The sequence below is a fragment of the Triturus cristatus genome, chromosome 1_2 (assembly GCF_964204655.1).
Source record: "Triturus cristatus chromosome 1_2, aTriCri1.1, whole genome shotgun sequence".
NCBI classification, from domain to species: domain Eukaryota; kingdom Metazoa; phylum Chordata; class Amphibia; order Caudata; family Salamandridae; genus Triturus; species Triturus cristatus.
Genome location: NC_140580.1, coordinates 1,120,710,946 through 1,120,738,641, shown reverse-complemented (window position 1 = coordinate 1,120,738,641; position 27,696 = coordinate 1,120,710,946). Strand labels below are relative to the sequence as shown.

Below are 27,696 nucleotides of genomic sequence, written 5' to 3'. Positions count from 1 at the left end.
CAATAAACAAATATCTGCATGAAAAACAGAGTCAAATATACAATATGAAACATAAGCATGAGTAATACAAAGAATAGAGAAAAAAAAGAAAGAAAGCAGCATCAGTAAAAAATATCACAAGTACCGCTGTAACGTACAAAGATACGTAGAGACATCAAAATTTAAATATATTATTACAAAAATGTAAAAGTGGTATGTAAATGATATAAAACAGACTTATTGAAACCCAGAAACACTGAAATACAATGAAGAATCAAAATCATCATATAACTAAAAAGGGGGCCCTATAGTATCAAACTGATATAAATTATCATTGAATTTATAAATCTTTTCCTCAAAGGAAACCACACCAAACCTATCTGCAAGCCAGGAATGAAGAGTTGATATAATATTAGTTATCTAAAAACGTAAAATATTAATTGTAACTAGCCAGAGAGCAGTGGAGAGCCATTTAAAGATATCAATGGAGATGTGCAGTATTTCAGAAGTATCACATAAAAGTGATAAACGCCTTGTGAAAGAGAAGTTAATAGAGGAATGTACTTTCAAGTAGTCTTCAATCTGAAGCCAAAATAGACGAATAGTGGGACATTCCCACAGTATTCCCACATTTGAATTGTCACAATCCGGTGTCCTACATCTCCAACAGAGAGAATCAGGACTAAGTTTAGCTGAATGTAATTTAGCTGGAGACCAGTTCCATCTGTGCAAAATTTTGAGATAGTTAAATTTGACTGGAGTCGCTAAGTCTTTTTTTATAGTTTTTTCTTATAATGTCACATGCTTTGTCCATAAATTCCATATTCAAACATGTGGACCACCATGATCTTAAGGTATTGGAGGTTTCTATAGAAAATGAGGAATCAATTAAAACGGTGTATAGGCCAGAAACAGTTCCTTTAAAATGTTTCCAAGTGTAGAGATTTTTTGCAATTGGAGATTGAGATGTTAGTTTGTGAGTTTTAGCCACACTTACAGAGAGGGCAGATGCGTGATCACATCAGTGATACTGTTGTGGCCATGACTCCTCAAGATCGTACGTTGCTCAGAATGGTCCACCTCTCGACACCGATTTGGGAAAAAGGGGGTGGTGATGGCAGAGTTTCTGAATGATGCAGAATATTCTTACCAAGTCAAGAGATCATGGTTTTAATCCATCACCGTTTTTTAGCTCACTGCACCATCCCAGCTCAGAACCTGGCTACATGCAAATTAGTCTGTACCTGTCCCAGTGCATTATGGGAACAGGGTAAACCAAACTACCAAGCCAATTCTTATACTGGGAAGGAAACAAGCTTCCGGGGACTGGTTTCTGGCATCACAGCCTTCGTCGGCCCGGCTTGCCTGAATCCTGATGGTGCAATGAGCAAGGGACTCACGTCTGAGCATACCCTCCCACACTGAGTGTGGATAAAATCGATTTGGGAAAAAGGGGGTGGTGATGGACAGAGTTTCTGAATGATGCAGAATACTCTTACCAAATCAAGAGATCATGGTTTTAATCCATCACCGTTTTTTAGCTCACTGCACCATCCCAGCTCAGAACCTGGCTACATGCAAATTAGTCTGTACCTGTCCCAGTGCATGATGGGAACAGGGCAAACCAAACTACCAAGCCAATTCTTATACTGGGAAGGAAACAAGCTTCCGGGGACCGGTTTCTGGCATCACAGCCTTCGTCGGCCCGGCTTGCCTGAATCCTGATGGTGCAATGAGCAAGGGACTCACGTCTGAGCATACCCTCCCACACTGAGTGTGGATAAAATCGATTTGGGAATAAGGGGGTGGTGATGGACAGAGTTTCTGAATGATGCAGAATACTCTTACTAAGTCAAGAGATCATGGTTTTAATCCATCACCGTTTTTTAGCTCACTGCACCATCCCAGCTCAGAACCTGGCTACATGCAAATTAGTCTGTACCTGTCCCAGTGCATGATGGGAACAGGGCAAACCAAACTACCAAGCCAATTCTTATACTGGGAAGGAAACAAGCTTCCGGGGACCGGTTTCTGGCATCACAGCCTTCGTCGGCCCGGCTTGCCTGAATCCTGATGGTGCAATGAGCAAGGGACTCACGTCTGAGCATACCCTCCCACACTGAGTGTGGATAAAATCGATTTGGGAAAAAGGGGGTGGTGATGGACAGAGTTTCTGAATGATGCAGAATACTCTTACCAAGTCAAGAGATCATGGTTTTAATCCATCACCGTTTTTTAGCTCACTGCACCATCCCAGCTCAGAACCTGGCTACATGCAAATTAGTCTGTACCTGTCCCAGTGCATGATGGGAACAGGGCAAACCAAACTACCAAGCCAATTCTTATACTGGGAAGGAAACAAGCTTCCGGGGACCGGTTTCTGGCATCACAGCCTTCGTCGGCCCGGCTTGCCTGAATCCTGATGGTGCAATGAGCAAGGGACTCACGTCTGAGCATACCCTCCCACACTGAGTGTGGATAAAATCGATTTGGGAAAAAGGGGGTGGTGATGGACAGAGTTTCTGAATGATGCAGAATACTCTTACCAAGTCAAGAGATCATGGTTTTAATCCATCACCGTTTTTTAGCTCACTGCACCATCCCAGCTCAGAACCTGGCTACATGCAAATTAGTCTGTACCTGTCCCAGTGCATGATGGGAACAGGGCAAACCAAACTACCAAGCCAATTCTTATACTGGGAAGGAAACAAGCTTCCGGGGACCGGTTTCTGGCATCACAGCCTTCGTCGGCCCGGCTTGCCTGAATCCTGATGGTGCAATGAGCAAGGGACTCACGTCTGAGCATACCCTCCCACACTGAGTGTGGATACCTCTCGACACCACCATGGTCTGAAGACTGGTCAATACAGACTCCATGGAGTGGTCAAGCGGGGGGAGGGAAGGAGGAGGACAGCAGGGAGGGAGACCTGGAAAGACAATAACAGCAAGATAAATCACAAAAGCTTGTGTGCCGTTCCTTCCTATTCTACCCAGGTCCCACTGTAACCTCACCCCACAGTCTACCTGTAATACCTGTAAGGAAAGAAACACTGCCTCGTCTATTCTACAAGGATACAGGCCGTTGCTCTCTAGAACTCAACCTAGTGAAAAAATATCATAGTCAGCAATCTTTGCCTTAGCCTGTAACATCAACCATGAGGTGTCACCCCGGCTCCTACCACATAAATGTAAATGTGTAAATGTGTATGTGCTTATATAGCGCCAAATCACCCCTGGGGGTATCTCCGCGCTGTACTCATACCGCTGTAGGAACCCTTCCTGGTTATCCGTGTGAAGTGTCCACTCCTGGGCACCCCCATGGTAAAGCCAGGCATCCCAGCGCTGTTGGGGCCTTTGTGGAGACTAAGCAAGCTATTGCCCAGAGTTGCAGCATGGGACCCATGATTAGAATAGGCACTGATGCGAGAATATCAGGTCCGAGGAATTTATAGCCCGAGACCCTGCCGCGTCGGGAATCGAACCCTGGTCCCGGACCAGTGCTCTGCATCGAGGTCTGCCACTCTAACCATTGAGCCACACTTCTCCATGCCAGGGAACAATCCTGAAGAGCGTGACAGGGGTGCGGAAGAGCGGTCCTCTGCTCCCTCTCAATACCCCTGCTGCAGGACACATAAAGAGATCACATAATATACACACGTAGCACAGTATCAGCAATAGTGGCACCATTGCCGAGCCCCCATCCCCAATACGTCTTGGGTAGAGGCAGTATTCACATGCATAGACAATCGGGAGGGTATACACCATGCACCGGGGCGTCTATCCCTTAATACACCAAGGATAGTCCCCTCTCTCTCTCCAGGGGTGAATTAGGTTTGTTCCTCACAATCACCATCCAATGCGGGTGAACAATAAGGTATCAAGACCGCCAATACAGCTTTGCAGTGATAAAGCGGTACGCTAAAATCATAAATGTTTTCCCTGCATGAACCGGAGCGGTTCGCCAACAGGGAAGGAATGCGGGATGTCTCCCCTGCAAGAGCCGAAGGCGGCTCGCCAACAGGGAAGGAATGCGGAATGTTTCCCCTGCAAGAGCCGAAGGCGGCTCGCCAACAGGGAAGTCGAATAGCACTACTGTTTGTCTTACTTTCACCACTCAGGGATGATGAAGTAAGCACGCACTCCAAGTAACCCCCAATGTCATGAGATTACTACTGTTAGAGGAATTACTGGGACCGGGGACCTGCTCACGGAGGTTGCCCTGCCTAGAACCGGCACTTGGTCCTAGCAACGGAACACTCGCAAAGCCAAGAGCGTTCAACTCAGACCGCCACACGGAAGATTCAGCATGTACTGTAGAAGGTAGGACTAGAAACGCGGTGCCTACGGCACCCTTACCCGCCTCTGGATCACAGCACAGCTCCTCAAGGATGGAGTAAGCAGCAGCGTTCTGCTGCCCCGGAAGCATCTTCAATCCTCGCTTCGGGCGCGTCTTGACGTCATTACGTCAGCGCACCGAGGCTTCTGGGAACTGTAGTTTGGGATAGGGCGCTTACGTACGGTTACGTGTCCCTGCGCGCCGAGGCAGTGTTCTTTGAGCCCCCCTCCTGTGACTCACAACAGTACATCCCTCTCCCGAAGAACAGTGGCAAAGGCAGGGTTTTCTCGGGAATCGTTTGTGGAACTGCCGGACAAAACGAGGGGCATGTACTCCCGTAGCAGGTTCCATGAGTTCTCTTCATCCCCGTATCCTTTCTAAGCTATCGGATACCATAGTCTGGAACGGTATATCTTGGAATCCAGGATACCCCTTACTTCATATTCCTGTTCCTCATTCACTACCACCGGGGCAATCCTTTTTTGGCCGGTGAACGAGTGGGTTTCAGTAAGGAGACATGAAAGGATGGGTGAATCCTAAGCGAGGAGGGCAAAGCTACTCTGACTGCCACAGGATTTATAAGCTTCACTACCTTATATGGGCCAATGAACCTAGGATTAAAGATACTATATCTTTTGAACTGTATGTTCCTAGTGGACACCCAGACATAATCCCCCAATTTATACACTGGCCCTGCACGTCGATGTCTATCTGCGTATGCCTTGTACACCCTTTTGGCCCTTCTTAACTCTTCCTGTGTTTGTTTCAAGGTGTTTTGAATGTGAAGCACCCTCTGTTTCACTTCTGGCAATGCCTCAGTTCTAACTGGGTGCAGAAAAGGTATGAATCTGGGGTGGAACCCATAAGAGCAAAAGAAAGGGGAATATTTGGTGGAGCTATGTGTAGCGCTGTTGTAAGCGATCTCTGCCAACCATAAGCTATCCACCCAGGCTTCGGTGGTGTTGTCCACATAGCACCTTAAATATTGTTTCAAGGTTTGGTTTACCCTTTCTGTTTGCCCATCGGTTTGAGGGTGGAAGCTTGTCGACAGGTTAGGCGTTATCTTAAGAGCTGTACACCATGCCTTCCAAAACCTGGCCGTGAATTGGGGATCCCTATCCGAAACCACTACTTGTGGTAATCCGTGTAACCGCACCACGTGGACCAACAGCAGTTGAGCCAACTGACTGGCTGTGGGTATGGCTTTACAGCCTATGAAGTGTGCCATCTTTGAAAGGTAATCCACCACTACCAAAATCGTCGTATGTCCCTTATCCGGTGGCATGCCTACTATAAAGTCTAAGGAGATGCATTCCCACGGCTGTTCTGGAGTGGGCAGAGGTTGTAAAAGCCCTGCTTGTTTGGTGTGGGAGGTTTTCATTTGGTTACATATTACACATTCCTTAACCCAGGTGCAGATATCCGTTCTGACGGTAGGCCACCAGAATTCGCGCAATATTCTCTCGGTGGTTTTTACTACCCCGTTGTGACCAGCGCTGGGAAGGGTGTGACACCAGGTGAAGACCTGTTTTCGCAGAGGGCTGAGGGAGAGCAGCAATTGCTTTCCTCGTATTGGAAGACCGTCTTTTAAGATCCATTCCGGATGTTCTTTCAGCCACCTTTTCCAACTTTGTGTCTGCATGCCCTGTGCCACGCTTTTAAGGAAGGGTTCCGTGACGGTGGCACATATCACTCTTTCAGGATTCAGTATGGCCTTTTCTTCCTGTTTTTCCTGGGTCAGGTTATTCGTTTGCCGGGTTAAGGCGTCAGCCTTTTTATTGTCTCTACCATGTCGATAAGTGACTACGAAGTTATATTTGGTAAAGAACAGGGTCCATCGAAGTTGCCGAGGGGATAGGTGGCGGGCGGCAGTCATGAACTGTAAATTCCGGTGGTCCGTATATACGGTAACCACATATCTGGCTCCTTGGAGTAGATGTCGCCACTCCTGGAAGGCATCCCTGATCACCAAGAGTTCCTTTTCGGCAATCGTGTAGTTTCTCTCCGCGGGGTTGAGCTTTCTCGAATGGTATGCCACCGGGTGCAGTTGGCCTGTGGTGACATGGCGTTGGGACAGAACCGCTCCTACCGCATGTTCGGACGCATCTGCTTCCACGATGTATGGCTGGTCAGGATCCGCGTGTACCAAAATAGGAGCAGAGGTAAATGCGTCTTTCAATGCTTCAAACCCTTTTTGAGTTTCTTCGGTCCACACAAAAGGGGTCTTCTTCTGTAACAACAGGGTAAGAGGAGACTCCAACGCTGAAAACCGGCTGATAAATCGGCGATAAAAGTTGGCGAAACCTAGAAAGCACTGGATGTCTCGGACATTGACAGGGACAGGCCATTCTTTTACCGCTGCTATCTTCCTTTCTGCCATTTCTTGCCCCCGATGTGTTAACATTACCCCCAGAAATTCCACCGTGGTGACTCGGAACTCACACTTGCTGATCTTGCAATAGAGATGGTGTTTTTGCAGAGGCTGTAAGATGGTACGTACATGACCTGTATGACTCTCGAAGGTGGGCGAGTATATCAGTATATCATCAATATATACGACGACGAAGTGGTCCAGATATTCTCGCAGCACATCGTTCAGGAAGAACTGAAAAGCAGCCGGCGCATTGCATAATCCGAAGGGCATGATGAGGTACTCGAATAAGCTGTACCGCGTTTTGAAGGCCGTCTTCCATTCGTCTCCCTCTCGCATACGCACCAGGTGATAGGCCCCCTTCAGATCTAATCGTGTGTAAACAACGGCCTTTTTTACTTGTTCTAGTAAGACCGGGATCAGAGGTAAAGGATATCTATTCTTTACTGTAATGGCATTGAGCGCCCTGAAGTCGATACAGGCCCTCAATTCCCCGTTGGCCTTTGGAATAAAGAAGAGTGGGGAAGCAGCCGGAGACATAGAGTTACGGATAAACCCTAACGCCAAATACTTATCCAGATATGCTCGCAAGTGCTTGTTTTCTGGCTCCGTCAGAGCGTATACCCTTCCTGTGGGAACAACCGCCCCTGGTATCAAGTCGATCTGACAGTCATACTGTCGGTGGGGCGGCAGTATTTCTGCCTTCACATCGTTAAACACTTCGGCTTAATCTTGGTATTCCTGGGGTAACGTGACCGACTGTTCTGCTGCGGTGGCTATGTGATGCAACGTTGCCATTACCTGAGATGGACTCCATGATGAGGGAACACAATGAGAGGCACAATAGTCTGAGGTGAACTGTAAGGTTTTCTTCACCCAATCTATCCTGGGGTTGTGTAATGTTAACCAGGGTAACCCCAAAATGATTCCGTACTGGGGGGCTTGTATCACGTTAAAGGCAAGCCTTTCCCGATGTTCTAGGCCTTGACGAACGTCCAGGACTTCTGTTTGGAGCCGGATTGGACCTGTTTCCAAACATCTCCCATCCACCGCGAAGACAGCCTCCGGTGTGTCCTTGGTTTGCAGCCTCAAGCCCAGTTCGGCAGCTTGTTTCTGGTCCATGAAACATCCTGTTACACCAGAATCCACCATAGCCGATACCCGTTTCCACTCCCCTTGCACGAGCAGGCATAGATCAATAAAGAAGTGTTGGCTGGTGCCTGGGGTTCCGCTTCTCAGAGAAGGGATATAAGCAGGGCTTGAGGAATACCCTTCATCTTTCCTCAAGCATTGTCGTTTCCTGATGCCTCCTCTGAGGTAGCGGCCACTTGTTTGTGAGGGTACTTCGTCCTCAGAGAACACTGCTGGATGAAATGGCCTTTCTTCCCGCAGTAAATGCAAAGGCCGTTCTTGCGCCTATAATCCATCTCTTTGCGGGTAAGGGAGGAACGGACCGTTCCTATCTCCATGGGCTCCACTTTGGAAGCAACTGAGTGGTCAGAGGTCTTGGCGGGGTCTGGCCGCCAGGACGGGCGGTCTCTTCGCTTGTTTACTCCTCGTCTTTCACTGAGATGATGATCCAGACGAAGGACTAGACAAATCAATTCCTCACAATTGGTGGGTTGCGGGTCAATCTGGGCCAACACGTCCTTCATTTCTTCTTTGAGGCCCCTATAAAAGATAGTGGTCTTTTTCTCCTCGGGCCATTCAGTCTCCGTAACCAGCCTACGGAAATCGTTCAAGTAGGCTATGAGGTCCCGATTCCCTTGACGTAGCTCCAACAGGTCTTTATCAGCTGAGAGCGAGTCTATTCGACGGTTGAATGTTCTTTCAAAGTCTTTTATGAATGCATCCCAATCATACAATAGGGGATCGTCTCTTTTGACTAGAGGAACTGCCCACTGCGCTGCGTCCCCCGCTAGATAAGAGATCAAGAAGGCAACCCTAGCATGATTGGTGCTGAAAGCCTTAGGTTTGCAGGAAAAGTGTAACAACACCTGAGTGAGGAAAACCTGCACCTTACTACTCTCTCCGTGAAATCGCTCAGGGGTGGCTAACGGGACAGGGGTAGGTATCTCTACTACCGGCGGGAGAGACTGTGAGGTCAGCGGGGCCCCTACACTATAGGGGTTTCTTTGCATCCTCTCTACTGTAGCTTGCAAGGCAGCGGTTTCTGCTCTAGACGCCGCTAACTCAGTCTGAACCATCTGCAGTGCTGCCACTACATCCTCTAAGGTGGCCATAGCGAAACGTACGGCCGGGAGGGAGATTATTCTTGGGCTGCTTACTCTGTTGTGGCCGTGACTCCTCAGGAGCGTACGTTGCTCAGAATGGTCCACCTCTCGACACCACCATGGTCTGAAGACAGGTCAATACAGACTCCATGGAGTGGTCAAGCGGGGGAAGGGAAGGGGGGGGACAGCAGGGAGGGAGACTGGAAAGACAATAACAGCAAGATAAATCACCAAAGCTTGTGTGCCGTTCCTTCCTATTCTACCCAGGACCCACTGTAACTTCACCCCACAGTCTACCTGTAATACCTGTAAGGAAAGAAACACTGCCTCGTCTATTCTACAAGGATACAGGCCGTTGCTCTCTAGAACTCAACCTAGTGAAAAAATATCATAGTCAGCAATCTGTGCCTTAGCCTGTAACATCAACCATGAGGTGTCACCCCGGCTTCTACCACATACCAGGGAACAATCCTGTAGAGCGTGGCAGGGGTGTGGAAGAGCGGTCCTCTGCTCCCTCTCAATACCCCTGCTGCAGGACACATAAAGAGATCACATGATCTACACACGTAGCACAGTATCAGCAATAGTGGCACCATTGCCGAGCCCCCATCCCCAATACGTCTTGGGTAGAGGCAGTATTCACATGCATAGACAATCGGGAGGGTATACACCATGCACCGGGGCGTCTATCCCTTAATACACCAAGGATAGTCCCCTCTCTCTCTCCAGGGGTGAATTAGGTTTGTTCCTCACAATCACCATCCAATGCGGATGAACAATAAGGTATCAAGACCGCCAACACAGCTTGGCAGTGATAAAGCGGTACGCTAAAATCATAAATGTTTTCCCTGCATGAACTGGAGCGGTTCGCCAACAGGGAAGGAATGCGGGATGTCTCCCCTGCAAGAGCCGAAGGCGGCTCGCCAACAGGGAAGGAATGCGGAATGTCTCCCCTGCAAGAGCCGAAGGCGGCTTGCCAACAGGAGAGTCGAATAGCACTACTGTTTGTCTTACTTTCACCACTCAGGGATGATGAAGTAAGCATGCACTCCAAGTAACCCCCAATGTCATGAGATTACTACTGTTAGAGGAATTACTGGGACCGGGGACCTGCTCACGGAGGTTGCCCCGCCTAGAACCGGCACTTGGTCCTAGCAACGGAACACTCGCAAAGCCAAGAGCGGACCTCTCAGACCGCCACACGGAAGATTGAGCATGTACTGTAGAAGGTAGGACTAGAAACGCGGTGCCTACGGCACCCTTACCCGCCTCTGGATCACAGCACAGCTCCTCAAGGATGGAGTAAGCGGCAGCGTTCTGCTGCCCCGGAAGCATCTTCAATCCTCGCCTCGGGCGCGTCTTGACGTTGTTACGTCAGCGCACCTAGGCTTCTGGGTACTGTAGTTTGGGATAGGGCGCTCACGGACGGTTACGTGTCCCTGCGCGGAGGCAGTGTTCTTTGAGCCCCCCTCCTGTGACTCACAACAGATACGGTATATTTTATGTCGAGCCCAGGTAGACCCATTGAGTTCAGCCCCATTGTATGTAATATCTGCATTATTCCATAGGGGGCTTGAGAGTGAAGAAGGATATGAGTATTCGTAATCTTATGTGCATGCCTATTGTGAAGAATAGATAATAGAATTAGTGGGATTTGTAAATTTTTGGTGTTTAGTATAGTAAATAACCACATCCGTGTCTGATTGGAATATGTATCGTTCAAGCATAACGTAAAGTGGTATATTCCTATGAGAATGTAACATGTAAATAGAGTGGGCCAATTGTTGCGCAAGCCAATAATATTCCAAATTAGGAAGGCGTAGGCCTCCTCTAGTCGCTGATGAGTGTAACTTTGAGTCACTCATGTGAGATCTGTCACCGACTCATATAAACTGAGAGATAGTGGACTGCAAAGTTTTGAAAAAAGATTTTTAGATGAAGAGTGTAATCATACCGCAGATATAGTTGAATTTAGGAATCGTGCTCATTTTTTATAATCTGAACCCTACCCCACAGTGATAAATTGAGGTGTGTCCATTGTGGAACATCTCTTGTGTTCTGCTCAAAAATGGGATTCAGATTATCAGCAATCCTATTGTTCAGTCAATCATGAAGCTAATTCGCTAGATGTTTTAGTTTCAAATGTAGCCGTTTTAATGGAAGGCCGTTGAGGGCAGCGATAGTAGTAACGGGAGTCAAAGTTAAAGCTTCACATTTAGCCCAATTAATTTTATATCCAGAGAAACTAGAAAAAGTGTTTTATTGAGAGATTAGTGAAGTTGCCGAGGATTGTGGATATGAGAGTGTGAGAAGAAAATCCTCTGCATAATAAAAAGCTTTGATTTTCCCCATCAGTGCTGTCAATTCTTTTGTTATCTGTATTAGATCGTATAGTTATAGCCAAGGGCTCCAAAGCCAAGAGAAATAATAAGGGGAAAGTGAGCAGCCCTGCTTAGTACCGCGATAAATGCTGAAATAAGGAGACGTAAACCCACCACATGTAACGGTCACTGTGGGTAAGTGGTACATACCCCTAGTTAAGGTAAGGAAGTCCTTGTCAAAACCCTCCCTCTCCAAAGTACGAAAAAAGCAACCCCATTCTTCTCTGTCCAGGGCTTTTTCCACATCTAAAGAAAGAAGAACTTTCATCACTTGTGGTCTCCCCTTCCAGCTCACCCCTCTGTTCCTTTGTTAGTTTTGGAAGAATAATTTTGGAGAAAAAGGTATTTTCCTCTGAACACTCTGAGCAATCTATGGATATATATACTGTTTCATCAAATGTCTGAAATTGGGACACTATTTCTGAGAGATGGGTGAGTAAGACCCCAGTAGAGTTTTTAAAAGCAGAGATCACGCTAGAGGATTCTTGTCAATGTAATAGGCTGCAATCTCCCAGCCTTTTCACTACGTTCGTAATGACGATGACGAATCCGAAGTAAGCACTTCTTGGGATGGGAGGTATAAGGATTGTTGAGAGCAAATTTAGTTGAAAGCAGGTTTTTCAATACTACTATGATTTAAAGTAGTTGGCCGTAAGAGTTAAGATTAATTTTTTTAGTTTAATTCAAGCGGTGTTCATGCGCTTTTTCGAAATAGCGGTACCTCTCATAATATACCCCTCAGGAATGCTTTCCCGGCACCCCAACGTGTATGCGTGTTAGTGACCGAATGCTCATTATCCTTTAAAAATTGTTCCATGTATGAACAAAGTATTTGTTTCTCCTGGGTGGACTTATACAAAGAAAGATTGAGTTTCCAAGGAGGTTTCGGAGATCGTGAAAGCCCCAAGTCCATGCTAATATCAATGACCTCATTATACGTCATGCTGTGGGGAACTTTTCTTGCTTGAGTCACTAATTGTAGAGCAGAACAATGCCAACAAATTATTGATTCTAGTACTTATGGAGTGGGCACAAGAGGTGAAAGTGTCATCTCTCACATTAGGGTGTAAAAGTGTCCAGGATTCCTGTAATGAAAAGTTGTCAATGCAATCTTAAAGGATAATCGCAAAATCACCAATTTGTTGACTAAAACCATGCAGTAAACCATTGTGGGTATACTTTGTTGTACATAATTGTTTCCAGTCACACCATTTAGGTCATTGTCTAATGGGCATTTGGTTCTTTTGGTTTGGCCTTGCAAATATTATGGCAGTTAGCCCCTCTGTTTTAGCAATTGAGGTTAAACCTTCTTTACCCCCACGTTAAAAAGTGATGCATTCAAATCCGTATTTGGAGTTTTTTATGCATTGGCCCAACCCTTATAGAACACTCACCCTTAAGCAATCCCGTCTCACTAGAGCTGCAAGTGGACAGAGACCATGCACACTGACATGGTGGCTTGCACCGTACACATTATCAAACATTTGTTTTTTTCCGAGGCTATTCGGAACCTCCCTCCACCTCATGGTGCACTCTGACTTTTCCCACTCACCCAGCCCAATCTCTTCTTCTTCGTCCATTTTGGAGAGCGACTTTGTGTAGCTCTTTGCCAGCGTGGGAGCAGCATAAAGGGGAAAACAATCTGGTCTTGTTGCCACCTGGACTGATGAATGATCTGCAGCGGCAAGCCTGAAAGCAGCAGGATGTTTTAGAAAACTGATTCAGAAATATCCCAAGAAGGTCAAAGGTAAGTAGTTTCCGTTAAGGGGACAAGGCCACAATTTTAAACAGGATTAATTGTTATGTACTGTTTAAGAGGCTCCACCGCCTCTTACTCTATACTGGGAGCACCAATATTCACCAACTCTGATTTAATCTGTGTATATGCATAACCAGGGACCCTATATATGTATATCTTTTTTAGATTCAGCTCGCTCACTATTTCTATGTCTTGAAGATGATCTCGAGTAACTGTGATCGAAATGCCATCGACCCCCCTACAACAAGACCTCCTTACAATCTGTAAAAAAATATTGAAGAGTTCTCATAGATGTTGTCAATGTGATGTTTGTTTTAAAGTCACCCTCACTTTTTCACTTCACTCTTTTTGTCACTTATCTATGTGAGCACCTGCTTTTTTAACAATCCTTATAAAATAAATAACATACGTTATTTTGATTCTTATGTCCCTGTGCATATTACTTATCGCTCCCTGAGATATTGATTATCTATCCCAACTGTGACCTTATCCCCTTAACGGAGACTACTTACCTTGGACCTTCTTAGGCCATTTCAGAACCACTGTTTTCTAAAGATTTACCTACCCCAGGTTCACATATCGGGGTCCCCTTGTTTCTTTACTACATGAAAGCATCAGGAGGCACTTCCGGATCTACCTGTGGCTAGACCAATCGCTTGCTGCTTATTTGTTCAGACTGCTCTCTGTCACAACCTAGCCGCCCGCCCACCAGATAATCCACTGGCAGCAACCACTTGTGTCTCAGAGAGGCTGGGGAGGGCCGTCAGACTGCACAGAATTTGGTTTTGCCACGCGGCACAGAATCAATATATCCAGATAGTATAAGGCTGCACTGGGTCACCATAACAAGTCCTCCAGGCCACCCATAGGCTATTAAGCTGTAAATCGAGCTGAAGTGCACAGCATAAGCACTGCACGCATATTAAGTTTGAAGCACCTTGTTTGAAGCACCTTGTGATCCCTGCAGTGTCTAAAGGAGCTTTGTATGCATGACTAATATATTTTAGTACAGTGATGTGGAAACCAGCACTAAAATGCGTTAGTCCAACCCCTAATGAGTGGTACTCTGCAGGGCTGCCCCATGAGAGAAGGAAAACACATGTTTTTGTAGTCCTTTTACCATGCATACTGCTCTTTATGTATACAAAGACACTCAGCAGGTAGGAGTCATTCTACTATTTCAGACCCACAGTCAAGACTCCAGACTGCTGTTTCATTTAGCAGATAGTAGTCCTTTAACTATGCCTACACCACTCCTGTGGGGACCAGCCCTCCACCAAAGGGCTTTAATTCTTTGAAAAAGTCCAAACGTGTCCCCAAGTTCATCTGGAAAATAAAATTGTGAATTACCCACAAACTCTGTGACGTTTATTGTATGGCTGCAGTATTATATATGCCTGTGTCTGGAGCTGAAGCCTGAAAGTGACCAAAAGCAGCGTCTGGCGTGGTCAAAGAGGACGGGCCATGGCCTTTTATCGGGATAATCACCGACTTTGTGAGTTTCACTTAGTCACTAAATTTAAAAACATGGAGCTTTTCACTTTTCTTTGGCTTCCAAGAGGACTTTTCAGTCAGAATGCCACCTAGGAACAGTTCAATCGTATCTGCAGCATCAGTATATGTATTGCCTCACATTCCACTTTTTTAGTGATTGCTAAGACTCCTTTGCTCATAAGATGTTTTTGTATTCCTGGCCTTCCTCTCTGCTCTGAAAGTAGTGGCGTGGCTTCAATCCAGTAAGGGTATAACATAGTTCCTTCTCAGAGTAAGATTGGCAGCAGTCGTTAGGTTTTGCAAGTAAAATAACTAACTGTAAAAGCTGCTGGCCAGTAATATCGTAGCAGTTTTATATTTGAGTTAAAGTACAAATCTACCCTAATTCGGCCGGAAAAGCGTAGCTTGGCATTTTTGGACAAAAGATGGAAGTAGATGGTAAATAACGTTAAGCTCCAAATAAGTAGAGACTTAGAAAAAATGTAAATGACAGATGGATTCACAAAGGTCTGGCCCACCATCCCTCTGACCCACTCGCCACATAAGCCACACCCTAAAAAACTGCATGAACTAAAACCCGCCATCCACTATTCTGCTCAAAATCGTAATTTAAAATGAATTCACACTCAATGAACATTCAGACGCATGAACGTCATTGTAGCTTGGGGTACATACTCAACTTTCTTTTTTTTTTTTACCAAATAAAGATTTTGTTTGTGTGTATATTTTCCCTCTGGGAGTTTTGTTATTTCACTTTACACAACTATGTGAAGGTTTTGTTTTTTCTTAAACCGTCTGGCGCGTTAAGCATGCTCCCCGCCAATATATAAAGCCCCAGAGCACGAGGGGTAATGGGGGAAGGTTGTAACCCGCTGTTGCCACCGTAAGGATCGCTTCCTTGTTTTGAATGCACAACTTCCTCTCAGATAGAACTCTTGCCTGGCTCTGCTGCTGACCTGTTGTGATTGTCTAAGTGCGGAGCATTGACGCCCGATCCAACAGCGCCTTGTGGTAATCAACAGTTTTGTTGCTTTTCTTCTAGCAATGCTGCTCACGGATTCTCACTCATCCAGGTGGACAGCCTGAAGGTCACCATGAAAGAGATCTTGCAGAAAGCCCTGAAACGAAGAAAAGGATCTCAGCGGGGCTCAGGTAGGACTCTTCATCACTACGCTGCGGGCTTTGTGCCGCAGCATGATTACTGGGCTACCGCCTTCCCGTTCTTCACTCACCTCCTCCACCCCCATACATAAGGTAGAGTGTCTTTAGCATGGTATTGTTGATGGAAGTTATATCATAACCATGGTTTACATTGGGAGTACAGGGCTTCCTGGTTTCACATGCGTACGGTATGCCCAGGTTGTGCAGAGGTAATGCAGGCATCACTGTACTGAACACAAGAAGAGAAACTAACAATACATCAAGAAAACATACAAACAACAATGAACTGAGAAGTGTTATTTAATCACACCCTCATTTTCAGCAAATGTTATCAAAAAATACATTGATTATTATTAGCAATGTGCCCAGAAGGAGAGAGGAGGCGGTAAGGGGATGAAGGTGAATTGTGCAGAATTGGAGTGTATATAGGGGAACAAAAGAATTGGTGCAATTCAGAGGATTAAAGTACAATATACAAAACGGGCTAATTTCTAAGGAAGAATTTGGCTTATTGAGATTCCTTTGTTGACTAGAAACGAGATGCAGTTTTCACACTCTTCCCCCTAATGAGCCCCAGTGCCTACTTTCGCTTTGATTTGGCCTCTCAGGTGCCCTAATACCCCCACACAGTCCTGAGGAAGACCCCCCTGTAAGGTGGACAGTTACCTACTTATCCTTGGGGTCGAAACGTCGACACGATTACCTTATGCCAGCTCTTAACAACGGATATTCTTGTACTGTGTTTTATCAAACTGCATGGCTTTATGTTAATTATATGACCATCCATGTAAACAGTGGCTTAATAAATTAGCCCGTTTTGTATATTGTACTTTAATCCTCTGAATTGCACCAATTCTTTTGTTCCCCTATATACACTCCAATTCCGCACAATTCACCTTCATCCCCTTACCTCTTTCTCTCTCCTTCTGGGCACATTGCTAATAATAATCAATGTATTTTTTGATAACATTTGCTGAAAATGAGGGTGTGATTAAATAACACTTCTCAGTTCATTGTTGTTTGTATGTTTTCTTGATTTATTGTTAGTTTCTCTTCTTGTGTTCAAATAGTGCTTACTGGGACCACTTCCTATTGTACTGTACTTTACCCAGGTTCCAGTACCATTGGGTCTACCCTTTATGTAACGGCATCACTGTGCTGGACAAGTCATTCTCAAGTTCATGCATATCCCAGTGGTGACTGACAGCCTCACAAACCTGCACAGCTCTGCATTCAGTGCCATGCTACAGAACTGGATGTTTGATTCAGTCTCCTTATCTAAGTTTGACAAGGTAATGCCTTATAGAATGAAGAGCCGAGGCCAATGTACCGGCATACGGTTGGTGTTTGGAGACTGTGGGTTTGTGTGGTTTTGTTTTCTTCTTCTTAGTCATGAGGGATAATGAGATTGGGATCAAGGTAGGTGAAACCTGGTTGTATAGTAGTTCTGTTTTGTTATCGTACACCCATTTCTTGCATTCAAAGTTTAATAATATATATTCGAATTCTTAAGTGCACGTGTTCAGTGGTATCTCTCAGTTTCCTTAAGCTAAGCCCGTGGGTGACTTCAGTTGCTTCCTCTTCAATTGTGTAACTAAAGTTTGAGCCATAAGAAGGATGGCTAGTCCCTGACCGTCCTTGCTATCCAGCACATGAAAGCCTCACCACGGCTTTAACTAGCCACTTGCTTTCTTGGGCATAATTGGAGGTCTCAGGAATGTGTATCTTGGTAAATGAATTTGAGTCTTGAATCGGGCCAACCAATAGATAACTCGATATAATCCCTTCTGATACATCGCCTGAAAAATGCCCATTTATTGATGCCTCCGGAATTATAACTGCGCATCTTGGCGTTGGAGGTAATAAGTAGCGCGTGTTTGTTTGCCGGTTACCCTCCGTCTGCAAACTTTCCCATGGCTTATGATTTGGGTGTGCGGCAATAACTTCCATTATTGTTTCAGTCATCAACAGTGCAATATTACATTTGCTGAGGCGAGTGCCAAGTTCTCTTTTTTGTGACAGTTTACCAAACCTTCAGAGGCTGCACTGATTTGCTTGTTTTAACAAACTCCTTTATTTACTCTAGTTCTTTAGGATTATGCGAACATTATAGACAGTAATTTCCTGATTTCTTAACAGTAAAATGTTGCGTATGCACCTTACATGGCTTAAATACAAGGTTAGATTGTGACATCCCATAATTGAAATGTCAGGGCATACATATGATGCATAGCCTCACCCCTCGCACTGCATGCAGCACCAACCGCCTTATGACAAACTCATCCCCTCACTTTACTTGTAAACCCCTCTCATGCATCCCGTGTATAGCTCCCCTCTACCTATATTTAGATCTCCTTTTTAAATTACATTTAGATCTTGCTCTCTTTTTGGATATGGAACCTGCTCCCTCACATACCTCACACCCGTTAAATTTACATCATCCCCTTCCCCCTCACAGTTCTTCCATGCCCTTTCCCTGCCATTACCTTTACAGTCTGTTTTTTCACACTACTTTGACTGCATATCCTCTTAAATTGCATTTAGAGCCTTCTCCTTCACATTACAATTAATGCCCTTCCCCTCATATTACATTAATTACCTGCCTCATTACATGTACAGTCTCCCTTACATTACAATGAAACCCTGCCCATCCTATTATAGTTCAAGTTTTCCCCTCACATAAAAAGTAAAACTGGACTCCCACATTACATATACATTACACTCAAACCTGCCCCTCACTTTTATCAAAGCCTGTCCTTACATTACAATTAAAGTCTGCCCCTCACATAACATTTAAAACCTTCACCTCAGGTTATATTTAAACCTGCCCCTCACATTTATTAAAGCCTGCCTCTCACATTACAATTAAACCTTCCCTCCATGTAACATTTACAGCCTTCACCTCACATTTATTTATACCTGCCCCTCACATTTATCAAAGCCTACCCCTACATTACAATTAAAGCCGGTCACTCACATCAAAATTAAATCTGCCCCTCACGTAACATTTAAAGTCTTCACCTCACATTTATTTAAACCTGCCCCACACATTTATTAAAGTCTGCCCCTACATAACAATAGAAGCCAGCCCCTCACATGACATGTAAAGCCTGCTCCTTGTATTACATTTAAAGGTTGCCCCTCACATTACAATTAACTATGCCCCACACGTAACATTTAAAGCCTTCACCTCACATAACATTTAAACCTGCCCTCACATTTATCAAAGCCTGCCCTCACATAACATTTAAAGCCTTCACCTCACATAACATTTAAACCTCCCCTCACATTTATCAAAGTCTACCCCTACATTACAATTAAAGCCTGCCCCTATATTACATTTAAAGTCTGCCCCTCACATTACATTTAAAGACTTCCCCTCACATTATAGTTGAAGGCTACCCCCTACATTTAAAGACAGCCCCTCAAATTACATTTAAAGACTACCCCTCACATTACATTTACAGCTACCTCCTACATTTAAGGGCAGCCCCTCACATTACATTTACGGCTACCTCCTACATTTAAAGGCTGCCCCTCACATTACATTTACAGCTATCTCCTACATTTGAAGGCTGCCCCTCACATTACGATTAAAGGCTGCCCCCCTGACCTCCGCCTTCTAGAGCCTTCTCTCACAAAGCATAGCTACAGTTCTCCTTCCTTAACACTCAGGGTCCACTCACTCACACTAGATTTAGTTTTCCACAGCTCATCGAGTCATCCCCTAACAATATTTATAGGACCCATGTCATTGTATATAGCACCCATGGCCGCACCTATAAAATGACGCAGGCTCGATCAAAGTTGGATCAATAACAAAAAACAAACCGAAACAGACAAATGTTTTTTGGGGTTTTTTTTAGCACGTGGGGTGATGGAGTGTAAGCAACAATGGCCACGGACGCAACACAGGGGAAGGGGGAATGTGGACACACCACCGGGGTGGGGGCACAAAAGGAACAGGGGTAGGTTGAGAGGCAGACGCAAGCAGTAGTTAGGGCACTGGCGAAGGGAAGCAGCAACTGGTGATAGAGAAGAAGGGCGTGTTTGGGAAAACAATGGGGAGAAGCACAGTGCAGCATGGTGGGGGTGTGGAGAAGCAGACGAGCAACAGAGCTGGCATCAAAGTACACAAAGGAGACACATCGGCAACATACACTCTTATGGAGTGCCTTCAACTAAAGAAAATAAGAAACTCTTAAAAAAGCAGGCAGTGGAAGCAGTTATGACAACCTATCTTGTCCCTGCTCCATAGCAGGTACAAAAACAAAACACAAACATGCTGGGGCACGAATAAGAATCAGGCCAGGAAAACCAGCCAATAGTAAGCAATGGGCGGCCTTCAAGTCCCTTTATGTTTTCAATAAACCTCTTGACAGACTGTGCATGTGCTGTCTTGAATGAGCTGTAGACTAGCAGTCATTTCCAATAAAACTGAAAGTGTCCCTCCAAGGTAGAAGCAATTTTTCTTTCAAGTTGAAGGTAGGCAAGTTATTTGTTGTGGAGTTAGATGGGGGAAAGCATCTAACTCCACTCTAGGAGTGTAGTGGAACCATTTATTACACTTCTCTAACTTCCCTCTCCTCTGGGATTTTAATATACATATAGATAATGCTAAAGATGCTTAAGCAAGCCCTCTTTTGGAAAAGCTTACGTTTTTAAATTTGACTCAATTTGTCCGTTGTTCGACTCATCGGGCTGGACATATTCTTAACATTATTTTCTTGAACAGAGAAGTTATAGTTCAAAAAGTTAAAATAAATCTTATGGTCAGACCATTCTTTAATTTATTTCACGTGGGGCATTGTGATTACCCCTAAGGATAGAGGGGCCTGGGCCACCCCCAGGTACTATCGAGGCTTGGCGACAGCTAAAGTATCTTAGATGGAATCATTGTTAATGAGTTCCTATCCTATGTTCAGTGGTCATGTGAAGGCTGATACCTCGGCCACAAATTTGTGACTTTTGTAGATGGAAAGTAAGGTGGCCCCAAAAAAAGTCAGTGGTCAACCGAGATGCCTTCCTGTCCCTTGGTTTTCTCCTTAGTTGGCAGCAATAAGGAAACAGTGTAAACATCTAGGAAGGAAATGGAAACAGCATTATCTGCTGGAGGATAAGGAGAAGGAAGCATTATCACGGGTCAGTAAGACCGGCTCAGTCCACCTATTTCTCAGATTGAAAACTCTCTGCAGGAATTAATTCACAGGAAGTCCCTAATACTGTCAACATTGTCTCCAAGCTACGTCCCTCTCACAGCCTATTATGGCAACTGCAAGACTGCGCAAGGCCCTCTTGAGTTTTTTTCGAGGATAAGATTGTTAAAATGGTGACCAACCTGGAGTCCAGTATGGTTCCCACTTATTTGGAGATTACATCCACAGATACCTTGCAGACGATGACAGATCAGCTGTTTTAATTTGCTCAGATTTTTTTAGTAAAGTCTGAACAAGCTATATTGATATGACATGCAGGCTCAGCAGATGATCCCTGCCCCCTTCAGGTTTTAGCAGCTATTGGGAACCCTATTAATCCCATCTTCAATCCTTTAATTTAATCTGTTGATTCAATCGGCCATGGTTCTGTCTTGCTGGAAAGAAGCCTAACTGATTCTCTTGCTAAAGAAACCATTGATGGACGGAACACAACTGGCCAACTTTAGACCGATCTCCATACTGCCTGCTGTCTCTAAGATGCATGAAAATCTAATCAGTCAGGGGTGTGGAATTTAATAAAATATCTACAGGCGGCAGGTTGCTTCATAAATCTACTTGTCCTGTAACAAAATCCACTTGTCCCTTTTGTGCAATGTAATGTGGGGACAAATTATGGCAGCAGTCTCATTATATAAGAGCTCTGAAATAGCCTCTCTGAATATGCCAGGGCTCATACCATAGTAGGGTTTCAATTAGCAATTCTCTTATGTTACCATGTTTCTGCAGATCTACATACTGGGGCTGAAGGTAATAGTAAGCAACATTTCCAGGGTTGGAATGCCCTTTTGAGTCTGTGCAAACCTACTAACTTGCATGTTTTAGGGGTTTCACCAACTCTTCTCTAAAGGTAAAGTGCCATACTGAGAGAGGTTGGAAATGTACACCTGACAATGGCAGACACAAAACGTCTTCCAGAGTTGGGAAAAAAGTGGTTGGAGGGAAAGTAAACTTGCAAACACTCAAATGTTCAAATCTACACCTGCATATATACTCATGCTAAAATGCAGTTCACAAATATTTTCTAGGAGTACTATTTCTTGGCCTACTTCTGTAAAGTCTTGTGAATTCACGAAAGCCATATTTCTGCACTTAATTCAAGGACATGGGTGCACTTTTGAGACTTTATTTAATAATTGGGCCCATAATTAGGTCTGGTGTAAGCATGACATTTTGTGTTTATTACAATTCTGTCTCTAGGCTAGCTTCCCTGTGAGTGACAGCATTCTGTTCTGTCACAAGAAGCATATCGAGACACAGTTGTTTTATTCAGTGCCAGGAACTACGTGGCAATGTGTGCTTTTTGAGAGAGACCAAAACAATTTTTGCTTTTGGCAATGTTTGTTATAATGGTGAGGGCCCGGCAGCTCCCACACCAATAAGGTTTTACAAAAACCATGCAAAACAAGTCACGCATTGACAAAAGCAAAAGGCTGACCAACAATTTCAGACCTACTGGCTTTACCAATTCTTGTTTGTGTTTATGTTTTCCATAATCATATTAAAACAGGTTACACTGATTTTCCATTATGAATATGTTTGGGAAATACTGGCATACATCAACACATTTTATTACATGATGCTGTAAAGAAATTTTACCTAAAATTTTACAGCAGTTTAGCGAAATGTTTTTGCATTTTTTTGTGAACATTTTGTTTTGAAAGCAAAGAATCATCAAACTTGCTTTCCAGCTTCTGCAAATATTTGCATCTAATCGGACAGTATTCTGGGAGCATTATACATAGCCTCATATTACTAAACATTGAAAACGTGTGTACACGTTTTTATACTGGAACCACTGTCTGTAGTGCAGTCTGAGCTTACAACATTTACTTTGAGCGCTCACCCTAATAGTAAAGGCTTTGCATTAATGAACCATAACTGCAAGTTTGAACAATAATAACACATGGACACAAATATTACCTTAACTGCGGGCAATGCCTTTCCCTGATCCACAATGTGCTACTGTAAACAGCTCTCATACAGCCTCACTCAGAGCCCCAGAGCCAGCTCTCATGCAGCCTCCCTTACAGCCCCGCTCTCATCCCTTACTGACCCAGAGGCAGCTCTCATGCAGCCTCACTAACAGCTCCAGTGACTGCTATCATGCAGCCTCCCTTACAGCCCCTGCTCTCGTGCAGCCTCCCTTACTGCCCCAGAGGCAGATCTCATGCAGCCTCCCTTACCAGCTCTCATGCAGCCTCCCTTACAGCCCCAGCTGTCGTGCAGCCTCCCTTCCAGCCCCAAATGCAGCTTTCATACGGCCTCCCTTACAGCCCCTGCTCTCGTGCAGCCTCCCTTACAGCCCCAGAGGCAGCTCTCATGCGGCCTCCCTTACCAGCTCTCATGCAGCCTCCCTTACAGCCCCAAAGGCAGCTTTCATGCAGCCTCCCTTATAGCCCCGCTGTCATGCAGCCTCCCATACAGCCCGGCTCTCATGCAGCCTCCCATACAGCCCGGCTCTCATGCAGCCTCCCTTACAACCCCAAGCTCTCATGCAGCCTCCCTTACAGTCTCGGCTCTCATGCAGCCTCCCTTACAGCCCGGCTCTCATGCAGCCTCCCTTACAGCCCCAGCTCTCATGCAGCCTCCTGTAAATCCCTAGAGGCAGCCCTCATGTGGCTTCCCTTACAGCTCCAGTGACTGCTCTCATGCAGCCTCCCTTGCAGGCCCGGCTCTCATGCAGCCTCCCTTGCAGGCCCGGCTCTCATGCAGCCTCCCGTACAGCCCTGGCTCTCATGCAGCCTCCCTTACAGCCCCAGCTCTCGTGCAGCCTCCCTTAGAGCCCCAGAGGCGGCTCTCATGCAGCCTCCCTTACAGCTCCAGTGATTGCTCTCGTGCAGCCTCCCTTACAGCCCCGAGCTCTCATGCATCCTCCCTTACATCCCCAACTCTCATGCAGCCTCCCTTACAGCCCCAGCTCTCATGCAGCCTCTCTTACAGCCCCAGCTCGCATGCAGCCTCCCTTACATCCCAGCTCTCATGCAGCCTCTCTTACAGCCCCAGCTCGCATGCAGCCTCCCTTACAGCTTCAGCTCTCATGCAGCCTCCCTTCCAGCCCGAGCTCTCATGCAGCCTCTCTTACAGCCCCAGCTCGCATGTGGCCTCCCTTACAGCCCCAGCTCTCGTGCAGCCTCTCTTACAGCCCCAGCTCTCATGCAGCCTCCCTTACAGCCCCAGCTCTCATGCAGCCTCTCTCACAGCCCCAGCTCGCCTGCAGCCTCCCTTACAGCCCCAGCTCTCGTGCAGCCGCCCTTACAGCCCCAGAGGCGGCTCTCATGCTTTGGGGTGCAATAAGTCATCTACAGAACATTTGCTTCATACGTAGCAGTCTTCAGAGTTATTCTCTGCTCACAGTTCTCTGCACTTTAAAATACGTGAGTCTTAATAATATGTGCATTTTAGTAATTGAAGGGAAGTCTAGTGGCCGTCTCAGCTCAACCACCTGACATGGTTATGCTGCCGAAGCTTCACAATGTCCACCTCCTTCTGGGTAGCAGTTGTGTTTTCCTTCTCACCTTGGGAAAGTCTGTCATGCATGTACTTGAAGATGACATCTGCTTCAGTCCTAACACCCATACAGCTGTCTGTTAGTTTTGGAACGTGCACAGAATATTGAGCGCAGTGGGCTCGTGCCAGGGTGCCATCTGCTATATGAACGCAAATTATTATTCATATTCTAAAAGGAAATGGTTTCTAGGTTAATCAGTTAATATTTGAAGCAAAATTTCAAAGTTTAACTTTTCCATTTCTTTATCATCTTCTTTATATTTTTCTTTACTACTTTGATTTAAGAATGTTTAGTAATGAGTTCAAGGTGTGGGCGAGAAGTCCTTTATGGTGACAGCTGTATTGATGACATCATTTGTTCGTGGAAGGGGTGGGTTTGTCGTCGAACATTAGCATGCTACAGAAGGTGTCTCTGGCACAGCGATCTGCAGCTCACTCCAAACTGCACTTGAATCGACAGCTACTGAAGGCAGTTTGGATCAATCCCACATGGTCGATAAGACGGATCTTTAGTGCCAAGGAATTATGAAGGGACGTTGGTAGCACTAAAGGAATTACCACGAGGCAGGGCTGGCGCGTTAGAAGACAGATTTAGGTTAAAAAATAACAGCAGCCTTGGTCCACAGCGCAAGACTGATGTATTTCCTGTTTTCTCTGAGAGTTAGAGGAGAAGCTGCTCGTGCACTCTGATGCAGACCGCTAGTAATCATGGCATGAGACACCAGCACTGACACTTGGAAACCCTTTCAGAGACAGGCAGGAAAGTAAAAACTGGCCTGACAATCTTCAAGAGGAATAAGCCGGAGTGGAGCATTAGAGCACCTTGCTGAACAAGGAAGTTGCAGCCTCCCAGAAGAAAATACAAGACCAAGCCAGTGGTCTCTGGTACTTGGGGTGGCTGTCCACGGACCTAGCGTTGTGTACAATGATGGTTTACAAAGAACACCACCTCCGTTTATAAAATATTTACTGAAAGTTAGTTCAATTGCATCAGAATTCCTATCTAAGTTCAGCACAACCTTTGGTTGCTTCAGATGTGTACTAAGAAAACCTGACACCAGTGCACTGCAAGAAATGTAGGGACATTAACACTACAGAGACCTGCAGGGAATACTTCTGACCTTCATCGTTCCTAACCAACCGCCCAGTTCAGAGAGATCTGTGATGACTCGCAAGGAGTTGGACATAAAAGTGAGGGACTCGATGGTGCAGAGAATTGAGATGTAACCATTATGGTGCAGCACCCACTTACCTTGGACAACCTTAGCATATGTGATCAGTGATCACTACTTTTCTTTTCTTAAAGAAATAAATGTATATGTGTGTGTATATATATATATGTATATATATGTTTTTTTTGCTTCTGTGTGTAGAATTTATATCGAATTTTGATAGCAAATACTGTAGGAATTGTGTATGTAACCACAAATAACTGACTAACATATCCACCACTCAAATTAATTTCATATTTCACTATACTAATTCACCACTAACCCTTTATGGGTTCTGGGGCAGCATGCTACTCGCTGAAACTACACTTCAATACCTCATCGGGGGAGCAAGCACTATATAAATGCAAACCTTTTTACCTCTTCTACCCCATCAATATCCATCTCAATCCAAATAACTGACTAACATATCCATCACTCAAACTACTTTTATATTTCACTGTACTAATTCTCCACTAACACTGTATGGGTTCCAGAGTAGCGTGCTACTCACCAAAAAAGCACTTCAACACCCCATCAGGGGTAACAAGGGCTATATAATGCAAACTTTTTTCCCTCCTCTATCCCTCCACTATCCTTCTCAGTCCAAGTAACTGACTAACATATCCACCACTCAAATTACTTTCATGTTTTCACTATACTAACTCACCACTAATCCTTTATGGGTTCCGGCGTAGCGTGCTACTCGCCCAAAAAGCACTTTGACGCCTCGTCAGTGGTAGTAATCGCTATATAAATGCAATTACAATACAATACAATGATGAAGAACTCCAGTGTAAGGTACGAAACTTCACTCTCCCTGGCTCCTACGTCTAGATCCATGTGCAGGATTGTTCCACCACATGGCTTTTAACAGAGAGGCTGCTGCCATTTTTTGTCTGGCTCCATTCACACAGACAGAGTAGGAGATCTCACACATGCCACATGCTTTCCTCTACACCTGAGCAGGGTACCGCTCCAGTGATCACCCAGTCAGCGTAAGAACTAATCTGAAATGCTTAAGACGATGTAGATGGCGGGGCTTGCCTCACACCCTCCAATGACCAAGTATATGAGAAGCGACCACAAAAGTCCAACCGAGGGCAGTTATGATAAGTCAAATTCTGATACGATCTGGGCTCTTCCTTCCTGTGGCAGTCTAGGGCCTAGGACAGGAGTCAAACGGCAGCGGACAGGAAGGTTAGTGTAATGTACAGGAGTGTGATTTTATCTCATTCCTCTCCCTCCATTCACAGAAGTCTTTATAGCTTTTCTGAATGTCACTTCCTGTAGTGCAATTGTCTGCCTAACAAAGCACAGTTTTCTGGCCGTTGAGATGCTCAGAAAGTTGGAGCTATTCATCAGGGTTGATTGAAATCGCTTGGAATGGCAGATTCAATATTGGACATAGACTGTCCTCCCGTAAGGTCTGTCAATAAGTGATCCATGCCATTTTATATGATTTGCACTGTACGACTGGTGGCCAGTGCATGGGTTGGTTTGATATAATCCCTGATCTTCTTATTACAATTCAGGTGGGTGGCTCTGTTTTGGATTTCCTTTGTCTTTCTCTCTCTGATATTTGACTCAGTTGTGTACAAAGCACAGAGCACTTGTGCAGAGAGCAATCTTGAGGGAAACTACAACCTAGTCAGAGATGCCTGCGGATGTCATGGGTGAGTTGGTTGGGAACGGAGGTTTATTTGATCTGATATGAATCCTTGCACATAGTGCTTTTAGCACTAGTCCATAGGCGGGTCATTCTATTATAAGGGAGAAGCCTGTAACACAAGAACCTAATTTTTGGCTGCAATCAAAGCCACCCCAGCGTCATACTTCTAGTATTAATTGGGAGATAGGAGTCGATAAAATCCTTTTTGCAATTTACTAAATCAATTTTAGGAATCAGTAAGTTTAGAAATGGGTTAGGAAACACTCTTTGGAAGAGGCAGGGTGTAGGCGTTCCTACCCAATAGCCATTCCAGTCCATATGTATTCATGGTTTAGCACTGAAATAGTGGTTGTAAACCATTGAAAAGTTATGTAACCC

General features: G+C 45.2%; 1 protein-coding gene across 1 annotated transcript in view; it reads left to right on the top strand.

Annotated features, from left to right (window-relative positions):
- MAPKAP1 (MAPK associated protein 1) overlaps positions 1-27,696 on the top strand; it is an 826,525-nt gene that overhangs the window by 432,490 nt on the left and 366,339 nt on the right. The window contains exon 7 of the mRNA XM_085613805.1: positions 15,597-15,706. Within this exon, the coding sequence (XP_085469931.1) occupies positions 15,597-15,706 (110 nt within the window). The remainder of the gene's footprint in view (positions 1-15,596; positions 15,707-27,696) is intronic.